We start from the raw sequence: 14,218 nt of genomic DNA, 5'->3' as shown, positions 1-14,218 counted from the left end.
ATGAGATGTATGTATTATGATAATAAATTAGTCTGTGTGTATATGCAAAGCTGCCTGTTGAAATAAGACTATGTATTTGTCTAGAAGATGCACAATAAACAAACAGGCACACATGCAAGGTCTGAAGTGCGTGTGCATCTGAATGTACTGATGAATCTCACACCCATCATGTTCCTGTTTCAAGCTGTTAGCAGATAACAGTTTAAAGATTTGACACTCTAAAGTGGGAAGAAAATGAAAATCTGTATTGGAATACGTTTCAGAACTACAAGGAAGTATTCAAAAGTTTAAAAAAACTAAAACAGGAGAAAAGGATGAAGCTGAATGTACATGCTGCAAATGGTGTGGCCCAATTATTAAATGTAAATATTTATAGACCAATAGTTCTAAATCTACAACAGGAAACTGTTTATTCAAATGAAAAGTTTTATTTGGGGATTAGATACATTGTTTTCTTAAACTCAGAGGTGGCATTGTGTTTTGAGTTCTGTTTTAGTTCTGCAGCAAATGACACTGATGAACAGAATTCAAAGCATTAATTCACTGAATATTTCCCCCCGTCTTTCCATCCACCAAAATAAAACCCGATAAATTTACCCAGAAAAATTATTAATAGTTTTTGACACTGATTGTCGCCTGTTTTTGTTGTTGTGGCAATAAACACTGATAAATACCTGAGAAAAATTGAACAAAATAATAACTGAAAACGAAGAGCCCTACCAATGGATTACCTTGTGCTAAACATTCCTGTGTTAATTCTTCTTAGTATATTCAGTGGTATCCTCCAGCATGGTCACTGGCTTTTCTTTATAGGATGGTGGCAGTATAATATGCAATTATTTTACCCTCTTGGATAGTCTGATTTCTGAACAGTTTGCGGACAAGACATAAATCATAACCACCTCTTACTAAGAGAGGCTGGGATATTGCCAAGAATGTTTATCAACATTGGCACATAGCAAGAGGGTTGTGTGTTTTTCTTTGGGGTGCAGACCTCTCCACCAGTATCTGCGCTTTTGTCATTTTAAAATAGGATCACTAATACGTGCAGTATATGGGACTACATCTTGAGAATCTCAGGAAATTGTAGAGAGTGCAGATTGTGGCTGCCCACTTAAGTGGGATTTCCCACATGGAATACATCAAATATGTGATCTGTGGTGGTTACCAGTTGTTATCTAAATGGAGGTTAAGCCATAAAGCCCTATGTAGTTTGGATCCGGGACAGTTTAGGAACCTGCATCTCTCATGATCCCAAGGCAGATGGGATAAACTGAGTGCTCAAGCAAACAGTTCCCTGATTTAAATGAGTTTGGGACTGCTGGCAGGTTGTTAAAGGAAGTTCTGCACCAGCTTGGCTCCTTGGTGTGATAGATCCCAGATCTGATGGCCTTCAGGTCATGTTGCAAAGCTTATTTGTTTTCCTTGGATTTTCCTGAGGGGATTGGGAGTTGAGAAGGATTTCAAAATAGACAGTTTGGGGAAGGGGTAGGAAGGGAGAACCTTTATCTGCTTTTGTGCCAGCTCATATCTGAACAACAAAAAAGAGAGAATAATTTATTATATATTTCTAAAGAATTGTTGTTCTTAATTATTTGACCATGCACTGAGAGATGATACAATAGAACATTTTGGGCCATTGGTTGCTCCATTGAAGTCACTGTAATCACATCAGTTTATATCAGATGAGTATTTGGCTGTGTGTGTGTATGCTATGCAGTGTATAAATTTGTATATGTACTGTAATGAAATGCAAAAATAATCCTTGGAGTCTTCTGTCTTGCACTTTGTGTAGTAATTTACATCAGTGAAGTGTAGGTGAAAGGCAGTGGAGAATCACAGCTCCTATGTTAACACAATGTAGAAACTGATACATTTAAACACAAATATGTTAGGGAATGCAAAAGTTATACCTGCAAAGTAATCTTATGGGCCCAATACTGGAAGTTATTGAGTTGTTCCTGAGAAGAACCAACCGCCTCTATTCTGATTGAAATCCAAGGAGTTTTAGTTTACTCAGCACAGTGCAATACTAGGCCTTAAGTGAAGAAAATGTTTACGAATACAAATTATTCATTACATCATCTTTTAGTCTTTATTTGCAAATTATGGATTCAATGATTGGATCTTAGAATCTCCCATGTATGACAACTAGTTAAACACTGATTTAGCACTGGACAAATGAATCACCAATAAATGGATTTGTTGTTGTTGGTATCACTCTCCCAATTAAGCAGCATTAATGATCATTTACTCTCATGAGGCATGAAATCTGTTCCCTGGGAGATGTTCAAACAAAGCAGTAATCCCAAATAAATGTAGTTGTATTAAGACCTTCATTTAGCAGAGCACCTAAGCATGTGCTTAATCCCATACCTATTTAGCAAATAATTGAGCAAGTGCTTAACTTTAAGTATATGCTTAAATCTCATAGACTGCAGTGGGACATAAGCATATATTTAAAGTTAAGCATGTGCTTAACTTTATTAGGCCCTATGTGCATTATTATGTGTGTGCAGGGCTTAAATTCTCCCTGAATGTTTCCCAGAGCCCTGGGGCTCAGGGCTTCAGCCTGTGGGAGGTACCGGTGCTCCCAGGGGTTTGAAAATATTTACCAGAGCTTTGCTCTGGATGGCTCCGGCTGAATTTAAGCTCTGTGTGTGTGTATGTGTATACAGTAGAACCTCAAAGTTATAAACTAACTGGTCAACCACACACCTCATTTGGGACCAGAAGTACACAATCAGGCAGCAGCACAGACAAAAAAAAAAAAAGGGGGGGGGGGAGGGTGCAAATGCAGTACAGTTAGGGTGACCAGATGTTCCGTTTTTAAAGGGACAATCCTGTTTTTTGGGACTTTTTCTTGTATAGGTGCCTATTACCCCCCACCCCCATCCCATTTTTTTCACAGTTGCTATCTGGTCACCCTAAGTATAGTACTGTGTTAAATGTAAACCACTAAAAAAATAAAGAGAAAGTTTAAAAACAAAGATTTGACAAGATAAGGAAACTGTTTCTGTACTTGTTTAAATTAAGATGGTTAAAAGCAGCATTTTTCTTCTGCATAGTAAAGTTTCAAAGTCAATTATTAAGTCAATGTTCAGTTGTAAATGTTTGAAAGAACAACCATAATGTTTTGTTCAGAGTTACGAAACTTCAGAGTTATGAACAAGCTCCATTACTGAAGTGTGCATAACTCTGAGGTTTTACTGTATTTAAAACTGCTGTCACTTTAGAAATAACAGCAAATGAAAATGCTTGAAACACTTTTGTTAATATGGCCCTATTATCAGAGAGCTGTCCCTGTGCTATGAACTTTTCATAAATATCTCCTCACTTGGCATTTATATTTCTTTTTTGTTTTTTAACCTGAATCCATTCAAACCCAACTGAGTTATTATTTGGCTTGGAACTTTAGACAGTTGCACTTTAATTCACTGTACTATTTGGGACTGTTGGACAGTTGTGAGCAAATATTTTTGTTCACACAAGGAAGTCTTGGACCATGTACTCTAATAGTTTGAAATATAATTTACAAAAATATTATCATTTCTACAGTATACCAAAAAGTAATATTAGAATGGGAAAAGGAATCACACGTTTCCTTTGGCATTACTTTATCTAGGTTAGATCTCCTTTTAATGTTGTGCTTTCCGCCCCCCTCCCCTTCTCAGTATGTACTATGAGGGAAAAATACTGTCTGTTTCTATGAGGGGATTTTTGATTATTTTGAATCACAAAGGTCTCTTGTCAAGCAGGGAGTGACTTCCTAAACCCATATTTCACTTTTGGAGTGTCATGAAATGGAGAATAAATGTTTGATTTTTTCTTTCAACAACATTTGCCTTTTTTGCCTAGAATAAGGAAGTGACATGCAAACGAGAGAAGTGTCCAGTGCTTTCCAAGGAGTGTTCTCTGGTCATTAAGCAGAGAGGAGCCTGCTGTGAGCAATGCAAAGGTGCAGTTTCCTTAATATATTCTCTCTCTTTATTTATTTATTTTTTTAAGTTTCTCAGTTCTTGAATTTGTTTTGCCAGATGTAGAGTGAAGTCTAAAGCTTTCCATCTCTGGCTACTAGTGGCCCCAAAAATCGCAATAATTTTAAGAAATCCCCAAGTTATGGGGAGATGCATAGTTTTATAATATGAACATGTAAATTAGTTAGTTTCCAAGATATCATAATACCTTAAAACACATTTTTGTTTCTATTTCATTAGTAGTGCTTTATTATTATGATGAAATTATAATATTATTCCCAGAGGAAGGATGCCAACCTGAGGCAAAGCACTAAATGGAAACAAGATCTTAATAGAGTTAGTGAAACAGACTCCAAACATTTGGCAGGACTGCCAAATTGCCCTCAGAAGATGAAGAGTCCTTGCTGCTGCTACTTTATTACTCATATTCATTACTTTTCTATCCTGTCTCCCAAATAATTCCCCATTTGATATGAAGGAATTCACCCTTCCCTTTCCAAAACTTGTTTTCTGCATGTTTTCATTGTTTGTTGTCACGATCAACCAATGTAAAGAGTTGGCCAGGATGCCCCCTACTCACCCCACCCAACCATCATTCCCACCACATCCATAAGAGATTGCTGTGGTCAGAAGTGAAGTGATAGCTGGTTTGTACATTCAAGCAGACCTCTAACCTTTCTTCCCTGTATTAGAGATTTCACATTTCACACCTATGGGCTCATAGGCTTCTGGCAGGCTGATATTCTTTGCTGTCTCCTACAAGTGAATAAATATGCAGATGCTTACACCTTATGCTTCCAGAAGCACCCTTATCCCCTCTTTTTCAGTGAAGAAAAAGAGAAGTGCAGTTCAGAAAATAGCATGGCAGCATTTCTCCATTTCTGTTTAAAACAAACATCCCCCTCACCAACACAGTGTATTTTATGTTATTGAATTCTATTAATATACATGATAGCAATGAGCCATAAATCTTGTAAGAAGTTTGGACTTTAGTAAAAACTACTTGCATCTGGTGATAATTTAAACTAAAATTTCCTAAAAAGGGAACTCGGCAACAATTCAAACAATACATGCTTAGTTCTCAGCTATAATTTTTCATCTTCAAAGTGCTTTAGAAACTGAATTAGCTAATTATTAAATTCCCACTTCTTCTTTTTTTGGGGGGTCCTTTACTATACAATAAATGGATTGTGGTAATAAAGAAATATGTTTTTTACATAATTACCATACTTATACAAGTGATACATTTTTGTAATTAAAATCAGTAGAAAGTGTCTCTTTTTTATAGTGACACAGTGAGGTAATATGCCATAAAACATTGTAAAACTGTTGAGAGACTGCTCAATAGTGCTCAGCTGATGAAGTAAAGAATTTCCTATTCAGCCAGCTTTTACTTTCTCTCTCTCTTTTTTATTTATTTATTTATTTATTTATTTTATTCCCCAGTGGTAGTAGGGGTGACTTTGGGAGGGAAGTTGGGTAGAATAAATTGCTGGGGAATTCTAAATCCAAAACCCAATGCAAACATTCTACCACCCTGCCGGAAAAAATATAATGGCAGGAAAACAGACTACTCTATAATTCAGGCAGAAGAGACATGATGGATATATATTTTTTTCCTGGATGACTAAAGACATTTGATGGCTGATCTATTTATGCTTTGCTTCTGTGGTCCAGTTTAGATTTCTGAACATGCCTGGCAAACCCAAATTCATAGATTTGTCTAAAACTTTGACACTTTTTTTTAAGCCAAGGAAAGGGAGAGGCCCACCTTAAAATGACACTGAAATTAAACTGTTTCCTAAAAACGTATGAATTTATAGTTACAAGTTTCATTGTCACAAACTGTAAATTATATTTTGCTTTAGCTTTACAGCATAAAGTTCCTGAACTATATTTTGAACTGATTGGAAATCAATTCCCCATGTTCATACCAGATACATAGATGACCGCTTTCTTGCATATGAAATTATGAAAAAAACATTAAGGTTATGAATTCAAGGACTCAAAAGTTAGGAAGTGCAAAATGTAAGGTTGCCCATGGAACCTTGATTTTTCCCTCCTTGTGGGTCTTTCCTGTGTAATGAATAAGGCAGTGGTTCGGTGAAAAGAGTAGTATGTGAAGTAGTATGTAATTTAAAACTTGATCATAATGCATAAGCACAAGGGGAAAAATTATGTTTGTAAGGGAAACCTTAAATTCTGGAATTTCCTATCTCTTGAGAGCTTGGCTTTGCCACTTAAATAACATAATATTATATTGTAATTTCTTAGTATTTTTAAAGTTTTAAAAGAGGTAACCCCTATTGTGTAAAATTGGAGTGATCCCCCACAGCATACATCATCAACAAGGTTTGAATCCTGGACCTTCAGCATTGCTTGAGCTACGGAACTAACTGGATTAGCTGGTAGCAAATAAAGGCTCTTCTGTCTGTTGGGGGGGCGGGGGCAGGGGAGGATATAAGCCTCTGGGACGTGTCTTTGTGGGGAGCCTGGTTTCTTGCTTTGTCTCTCTTGTCCTCCACCCAGGAAGCTGGGGAGAGCTCCTGTCCCATGTGGTGGCCCCCAAAAGGGTATGTGATCTGCTGGGGCCATGTAGTATGTCTGGGTGGAAGTTGGGGATCCCACTTCCCTCTCTCTTCCTCTACAGCTCCCAGGATGTACCCCTGCTTTGGTGGCAGCCTGGGACATGGCCTCAGAATATTTGTATTCAGATATTGTTTTGGTAGGCTGTTTAAGCCCCCCTTGCCCTCCCCCCCAAAAAAAGTTCCTGAGCAACTCAAGCAAGAGAAGTGAAATGATGATTTGTAACAGTTTATATCTCAGTTAAACCTGAACAACATTTTCCTGGGACAAAGAAAAGGCACTTCTTGAGCCCAGTGGATTTCTCCATGCCTAATTTCAAAGGTCTGGTGCAAACAATAGTGGTGTTAAAGTTTCTCAAAAAGTCACCAGAATCTTTTATAATGGAAAGTGTTGGCCAACTGAAACACGGGGGTTGTTACTCATTTCCCTTGTAATATTCTTTGTTAATGCCAGTTTCCCAACCTTATGGAGAAATGGATGGTTGGCTATTGTTATTTAAAATATATAGGTGTCTATAATATCATGAACAAAAGGTTGGGAGTACAATTTCAAAACTGGCTTTGTGTATGAAACAAGAAGCCAGCTCCAGACAATTTGTGATGACCATAAAAATAGGCAGGAAATCTGGTGGTTTTGTTTTATTATGTGGGAGGCCACCTAATGATTGGATCTGGGGGCTGTAATACTTCCAGTTGTGTAGTCCATGTCACCACAGCAGTTTAAAATGGGATTTTATGCATTTGATTATGCATCAAGCTGAGCACTCTGCTACATACCTATGCATACCTATGCACACACAAATAATCTGAATTCAAAACATTGTGGGAGAATTTTTCCTTCTTCTAGCTGCATACTGTGCAGTGATCCCTTGCTACTAATTGCACACTTGTGTGTGATATTTAAATGTCTTCTAGCAGTTCTTCTTTCACTGAAACATCAACAAAAACCTTACCTGCCTATGCAATGAGAAAGAAAATTAGTAGCAGGTGAAAGCTGCTGAGATAAAAACAATATATTACCCTTAAACCAGTGGTTTTCAACCTCTGGACCTTGGTGGTGGGGCGGTCCGCAGATTATGTGTAAGGGGTCTGCGAAAGGTTCTCGTTACCATAAAACAGTGGTTTTCAGCCTGAATCCCAGTCCAGTATGTCCTGTCACTGTAACATTAGGGGTGGGGGGGGGTGAGGGAGAAGTGCCTTTTCTCTTCTCTCATTGTATTCAATACATTTAATGAAAACATATGAGGTCACTGAGGATTATAGAAATGGATTTGGCAACTTTTTCGTATTTACCTGAACAGATGTCATTTTAATTTGGGGCTCTCTCCATTTCTAAAAATAAATTATTTGCTCTCTGAATAAGAGTTTTGTTATTAGTGGATCAGAGATGGATAAGATGTGTGTACTATAATTGTGAGCCATACTCCGCTCTTTGTTCTTGCTAATGTGCATCTCCCCAGGATGGCTATGAGAGTGCCATGCAAAGATGTAGTAGGTGGGAAAGTAAAGGGAGTTTGTTACTCTAATTATGTTTTAAGTTATTCTAGGCTGAGTCTGGTGCTATCTTTTACTTTTCTTCATATGCAATTTGTTCTGTCCTGCACTTATTCACTGTTGATGGTTCATTTTATAAATATTTTGTAATGATTTAAGTGTTTGTGACATATATGCTCCATTGATATTCCTTAAGAATAATCCTATTTTGCCACAGAAGTGGATTATAGCACAGACAATGACACTGCAAGCATTCTCGAATATCAAAATATCTAGGGTTATAATTCACGAAAACAAAATTTTTGGAAGGGATATTAAATTCCATGATTCAGGGCTTAAGATGGCCTATAACTATTAGATATTAGAATGAGCCCTAACACTTGTGGGTAGGAGAGTGGAGGGGGTGTGCAGATTATCCTACATCTGCCTACTGTGGTGTTTTTACACCTTCTTCTGAAGCATCTGGTTCTGGCTGCTGTGGGTAGGTCTACACAGCAATTAAACACCCATGGCTGGCTCAGGTAAGCTGACTTGGACTCATGGGGCTTGGGCTGCAGGTCTGTCAAATTGGTTTGTAGATATTTGAGTTTGAGCTGGAGCCCAAGCTCTGGGACCTCGCAATACTTTTGTGGTAAGACTCTTACAATCTTTGCATGTGGATAGATCCCATTTTTTTTGTGCTTAGCTATTGCAGCACATATTGTACGAACTGTGAAATTCTCCATTGTTTAAAGACTGTACAAGTTCAGGAACTAGTGGAGCTCTAATCACACATTTTGTTGTTTTACTGTGTTCATGTCAGGTCATAAAAGAGTGAAATTCATTTGACTCCACATACAGGGGAAATACAGGGCATCTGCGAATGTGAATTTCAGCTGCCGAGAGAATGGGGGCAGAGGGCAGACCTATATCTCTGTTATGTCCACTTTCACTGTGGTAGCAGCTGTAAGATCACTGAGCTTCTTGGGCAATGTTGTAGGGCTATGTAACGCAGATCCCATGGTCTCTCTCCTGACCCACCCTCATCATTGCCATGCACGTTGTACTATGCAGGGCTCGTGCGGAGAACTACTCCTTGACACAACAGGGCTGCAGAGGGCTCTTTATCAGTGGCCCTCATGCAGCCCCAATTCAAATTGAAATGTTGTGGTCCTCTGCACTAGAGGTAAATATTATTTCAGAGCATTCTTAAGCCAAATCCTCTGTTACCCCACACTAGTGGCTGGGTTCGGAGTTGGATATATGCATCGTGGGATGAGGTAGCTTCATAGATTACTACGTGGCAACTCCCTTGCCAGGAGGAGGAATAGTGAGGGATTTATGTACATTAAATTCCTAACCCTATCCCACCCATTTGCTGGCGCCACACCCAGGTGCTGTTATGCTATGCTATTTACCCCATATGTGGCTCCTCCATGTCCACATTCTGTGTGCAATGGAACTGCACTGGTTCAGCTGCAAAAAGTGGCTATGCAGGAGGGAGCTGGATTTGTCTCTTTAATGTTGGGTGTAAACGGTGTGGAGGACATTGCACAGGCTCTCTGCTATGCATATATATCACACCAAGTGAAGTATAAGCAGCAGAAACAAATGAGCCTCTAAGAAACATGTTTTTTGCACATAAATAAAAAACAGAAGAGGAATACTAGCTACATTACTTATGCAAAATTGTCTCTACGTAGAATTTCAGCATTTGCCAGGAGGTGTCAGTGACTCTTTAACATTATGAAATATGTGAAAATAGATTTAATAATATACACATATGGGATTTGCAGTTCTCTTAACTTGGCCGACAGGTTTAATGTCAGTGACATACAGCTGAATTTGCAAGGGGTTTTTGGCTTGATCTGATATTTCTGTGCTAGTTTGTCTGGGCTTTTCCCTGAGGAATAATTTTTCAAAAATAAATAAAAGCTGTCTTATGAGTGTTTTCTTTATCCTGATGTTTATTTTTCATGCCAATAGAGAGGTTACTTTTTAAATAGAAGGGGAGGGGAAAAAAGAAAAATAGGAGGAGGATGCTTTAGAAACAGAGGACATGGAGCCAACCTACAGTATGTTAATCTGATATTTTCTCCTGGGACTATGGGAAATGACTTGTCTATAGAATTCCCATTAGCCTAAAATAAGCACAAATTCCTACTGGAATCTTGTTGGGAACTCTCAAATTGAGTAATAAAGTCCTATTTTTAATGAACTTTTGAGGACACTGTCTAAGACTTAGTATGTTAGTCCATCCTTTCCAGCCCATTTTTTCTCTTTGGAGTACTACTGTCATGTGCTGCTGGGGAGCAGGAGGAAAAAAGTTCCATTCAAATTCTTATTGGAGGTGGGATGATGAGTGGCTTACGGACTGTCCAGTTTGTCTCCATGATAAAATGGAACAAAAATAACTCAATCGGTTGTAATTCACATCTTTAATTATATCTGTTCAAATCTGTGTGAGAACATGCTTCTTTTGGAATAAAAGCATCCTAGTCTTTATTTAAATGGAAAACTGTAAAAAATTGATCTAAATTATTTCAAAATAGGGCACTCTCATTCCAAAATAAGCATGCCAACCCACACAGGGTATGTCTGTATCTGGGAGAATGCCTCCCAGCCTCGGTCCACAGACTCGCGCTAGTGGAGCTCAAACTACCAGGCTAAAAATAGCTGTGTAGACATTGTGACTCCGGACTGGAGCTCGGGCTTTCAAGCCTGGGGGGCTGGGGTGGGTTGGCTTGAGAGTTCATGCTCTAGCATGAGTGACAATGTCTATACATCTGTTTTTTGCATGCTGGGGCCACCAATACAAGTCTGTGGACCCAGGCTGAGAGGCTCATTCCCAGATGTAGAGTTGTCAGGTCCCAGACCAGGTACTGGCCTGCTCCCTGATTAACTTTGCTGCTAGGCAACCAGTGAGCCTAGCTACACTGCCTTGGAACTGACAGAGTGGCCACAGCTTTGACTGGCTGCTAGTTTAGCAACCATGCTTATATAAGCCTGGCCCCCACAGCAGACCAGTGGCTGCTTAACCTCTAACATGCCTGCAGCAGTGCTTGCCATTGTTCCAGCCCCAGCTCCCCTCTGGCTTCTGACTCCAGTTGATCCTATTGTTCTAAAATTTGGCTGCAGTCTCTCTGGTACTGATCCCTGGTTCTGCTTCTGGTTTACACTTCTGGCTCTGGCCAGGAAATAACTGAAGCTGCAATAACTGAAATTACAAGCGCTAATTTAGCTATATTGCCTCCATTTATTATGTAGATAGTCTAGATTTGGGTCCTTATCAGTTTGGCTTTATCAGGTTACTTTAGCAGCTATTGAGTAGTTTTCACTTAATAGACCACAATGGACCAACTTCAAAAGATTCAGTGGTTTGGTTTGGTTCAGATAAGCAACTCAAAGCTTGTATGCTTATCCAAGACTTATCTGAACAATTTGGAAGCAGGTAGCTTATAGGAACAAAACCACAGATAACGGAAAGTTAATATTTTACATTAATAATACACCAGCATTTCTAAGAAAGAAATAGAAGCGACTGTAAATTAGGGTCAGAATCTTAACTAGGTAAATCAGCATAGTTCCATTGAAATCAGTCTAGTCTAAGTATTTAAATACTTTAAACTGAATATTTAAGTTGAGCTCTGGTGTTCCTAGATTTTTATACATGGTTTCCCCCCCTCTTCAAATAATAGATGGCTAGCAAAAGTTGACTTAATGGGGTTTCCTGGTGAGAATTAGGCTTTTAGGATCTTGAAGAGGGATTCCATCATGGTGTGTGATTGTGTAGAAGAAAAGCAATACCTTCACTGATAACATTGCACATATTCAGAAATTGCTACTTTCTGAGCTAAATATGGTGTCTGTTCAATCATGTAGCAGGCAGAATTCTACCTGGATGAATAAGCTTATTGAAGCAGAAAGGGTTTTACTCAGCTGATTTCAGGAGAGTCTCAAACTTCCATAGTATGATTAAGTGGATTTGGAAGGCCCTGCTTTGTGTTTGCAGTGTCAGCTGGAAGATGTATGTATTGAAAGTAAGGGTCTGGAACACTAGCTGGTATGTAGTCTGTTTTCTGTTAGTTTTGAAGAATGTGTTATGGATGCAGCTTTGGGAAGTACAAAGGACACAACTATGGGCAAAGGGGTATGCCTCGGGTCAAAATAATATGAATATCTCACCTGGGCTATTGTAACTACTTTCTCTCAAGCCTCAATGATTTTATCCCATCTTCAACCTTCCCAACATTCAGCAGCTAAAACAACCCTACCTTCTCAATGCTCTGACCATGTCAACCCTCCTTTGTTGGCTCCTTGTCTCTTTCACTTACAAAATTCTGGTCAAAACCTCTGTCTGCATCTCACCTCTCATCACTGACACATGCACTCTGTCCACTGTTCTGCAATGTGGAGTAGTCAAATCAAAACAAATCAGGATTAAATCCAAATAAAATTATTTACTGGTTTGTTTGCAGATATGTACTGAAATAGGAATAGTATTTGCCACTTGGCTTCCTAGGTGAGAAAAAGACTGAGGGTTAAATCCTAGTCCCACTGAAATCAAAGGGAGTCTTAATTTAAAATTGCTAAAATTTTACCCGTTACCCGTATTAATTTCCTAATTTGTTTTCAGATTTTGCACAGAAATATTTTTCTACTAAGAAGTTATATGTTTAAAATGCTCATCCATAAAGAAAAAGATCAGTCCAGAGTCTCATTAACTCTATACACACACACACACACACACACACACACACACACACACACACACACACACACACACACACACACACACACACACACACAAAAAACTGATAAGCAAATAGCTGGAGTTATGCTGCAGCTAGTCCCACATTCTGATATAGAGCTCCATTGTGAAAGGTGCTGAGCACTCTGTCTTTGGTCATTAACTTGCAGAATGTGAATGGTTCCATTGCAGTGCTTGAAATCAAGCACATGCTTAAGTGATTTCCTGAATGGGGACCAGAGTGCTCAGCAATTTGTAGAACTGTGCCCATATTGAACTTCCAGAAGTAAAGAAGGCTGAAATGCTAAATCACCTAAGTACTTTTGAAAATCCCACCTTTAGGTGGCAAATTATGGTTTTAAGGGCCTAACTTTAGGCTCCTATTTTGAAAATGTTGACCTCTGTGTATAAAACAGTTCAGAATAACAATGTTAATGTGTTGAGTCTCAAAAAGTTCTCATTGTTAACACTGAGGCACTTTATTTTGAAGTGACAAAGGTTTTATGTCACAAAGACATTTTTAATAAAAAATACAATTTTAGTCCCAGATGCTACATACATATGCACATGTTAACTTTAAAACAATGGGACTATTCATTTGAGTCCCTTTCACATGAGTAGAGTTTCTTATCCGCTTAAGTGATTGAAGCATCAGGGCCTTGCAATATTGTTTTTTGCCTATCACAGTTTTATGAAAGACAAATAAGAGACTGTAGCAGCAGTGACATTTTAAAGAGGAGTATTTATAACTTAATGAATTATAAATGTTAATCTAAAAATGCCATAGCTAAAACTTTAAAATTAGCTTTACAAAACTCCAACCCTGATTTAAATCAATGATTTAAACAATAAATAAATAAAAATTAAATTATTTGAAATTATACTTAAATCAGTTATTCAAATCGCTCTTCCTTGTCTGGTATTTCTGAGAATGGGTGATCGTCTCATGAAATGCCCACATGAAATAGATTTATCAGAAAACAGAACAGCTCCCACCCATAGTACTGGCAAACTTGCCCACTGATACTGAATTGAGTGTATTCCCTAAAAGAATCCCAGTTTTTACTGCTGAAAGTTTTTGAAAAAAAGAACAAATATCCCAAATTTATAAATAACCATTTTAGTGGAATTTGAGGAGGAAGAGCACAGATAATCTATGCCTGTTATGTACCGTAATTTCTTTCATTTTATTGTCTCTGTATATTCCTCTGTTGCTGACCTGCTAAGGCTTTTCCACAGCTCTTTGGGAGTCTTTCCATTGATTTCAGTAGCTTTGGATCAGGCCTTATCCATACAGATCTGTCATTTCTGTATTGCCATAGCTTCCAGCTTGTTCTACACTAGCACTACTGCAGGGAAGCAGCAGAAGACTGGATGGATAAGTGCTTTAAGGGATTCTCCTAAAAAAGCATATAATCTTTAACAAACAGGAA

The 14,218-nt window shown here is 38.4% G+C and overlaps 1 protein-coding gene across 1 annotated transcript in view; it reads left to right on the top strand.

Annotated features, from left to right (window-relative positions):
* BMPER (BMP binding endothelial regulator) overlaps positions 1–14,218 on the top strand; it is a 208,605-nt gene that overhangs the window by 22,753 nt on the left and 171,634 nt on the right. The window contains exon 3 of the mRNA XM_038390677.2: positions 3,859–3,958. Within this exon, the coding sequence (XP_038246605.1) occupies positions 3,859–3,958 (100 nt within the window). The remainder of the gene's footprint in view (positions 1–3,858; positions 3,959–14,218) is intronic.

This window comes from Dermochelys coriacea, chromosome 2, assembly GCF_009764565.3.
Source record: "Dermochelys coriacea isolate rDerCor1 chromosome 2, rDerCor1.pri.v4, whole genome shotgun sequence".
Taxonomy (NCBI): Eukaryota; Metazoa; Chordata; order Testudines; family Dermochelyidae; genus Dermochelys; species Dermochelys coriacea.
This window is presented reverse-complemented; position numbering and strand designations above follow the sequence as displayed.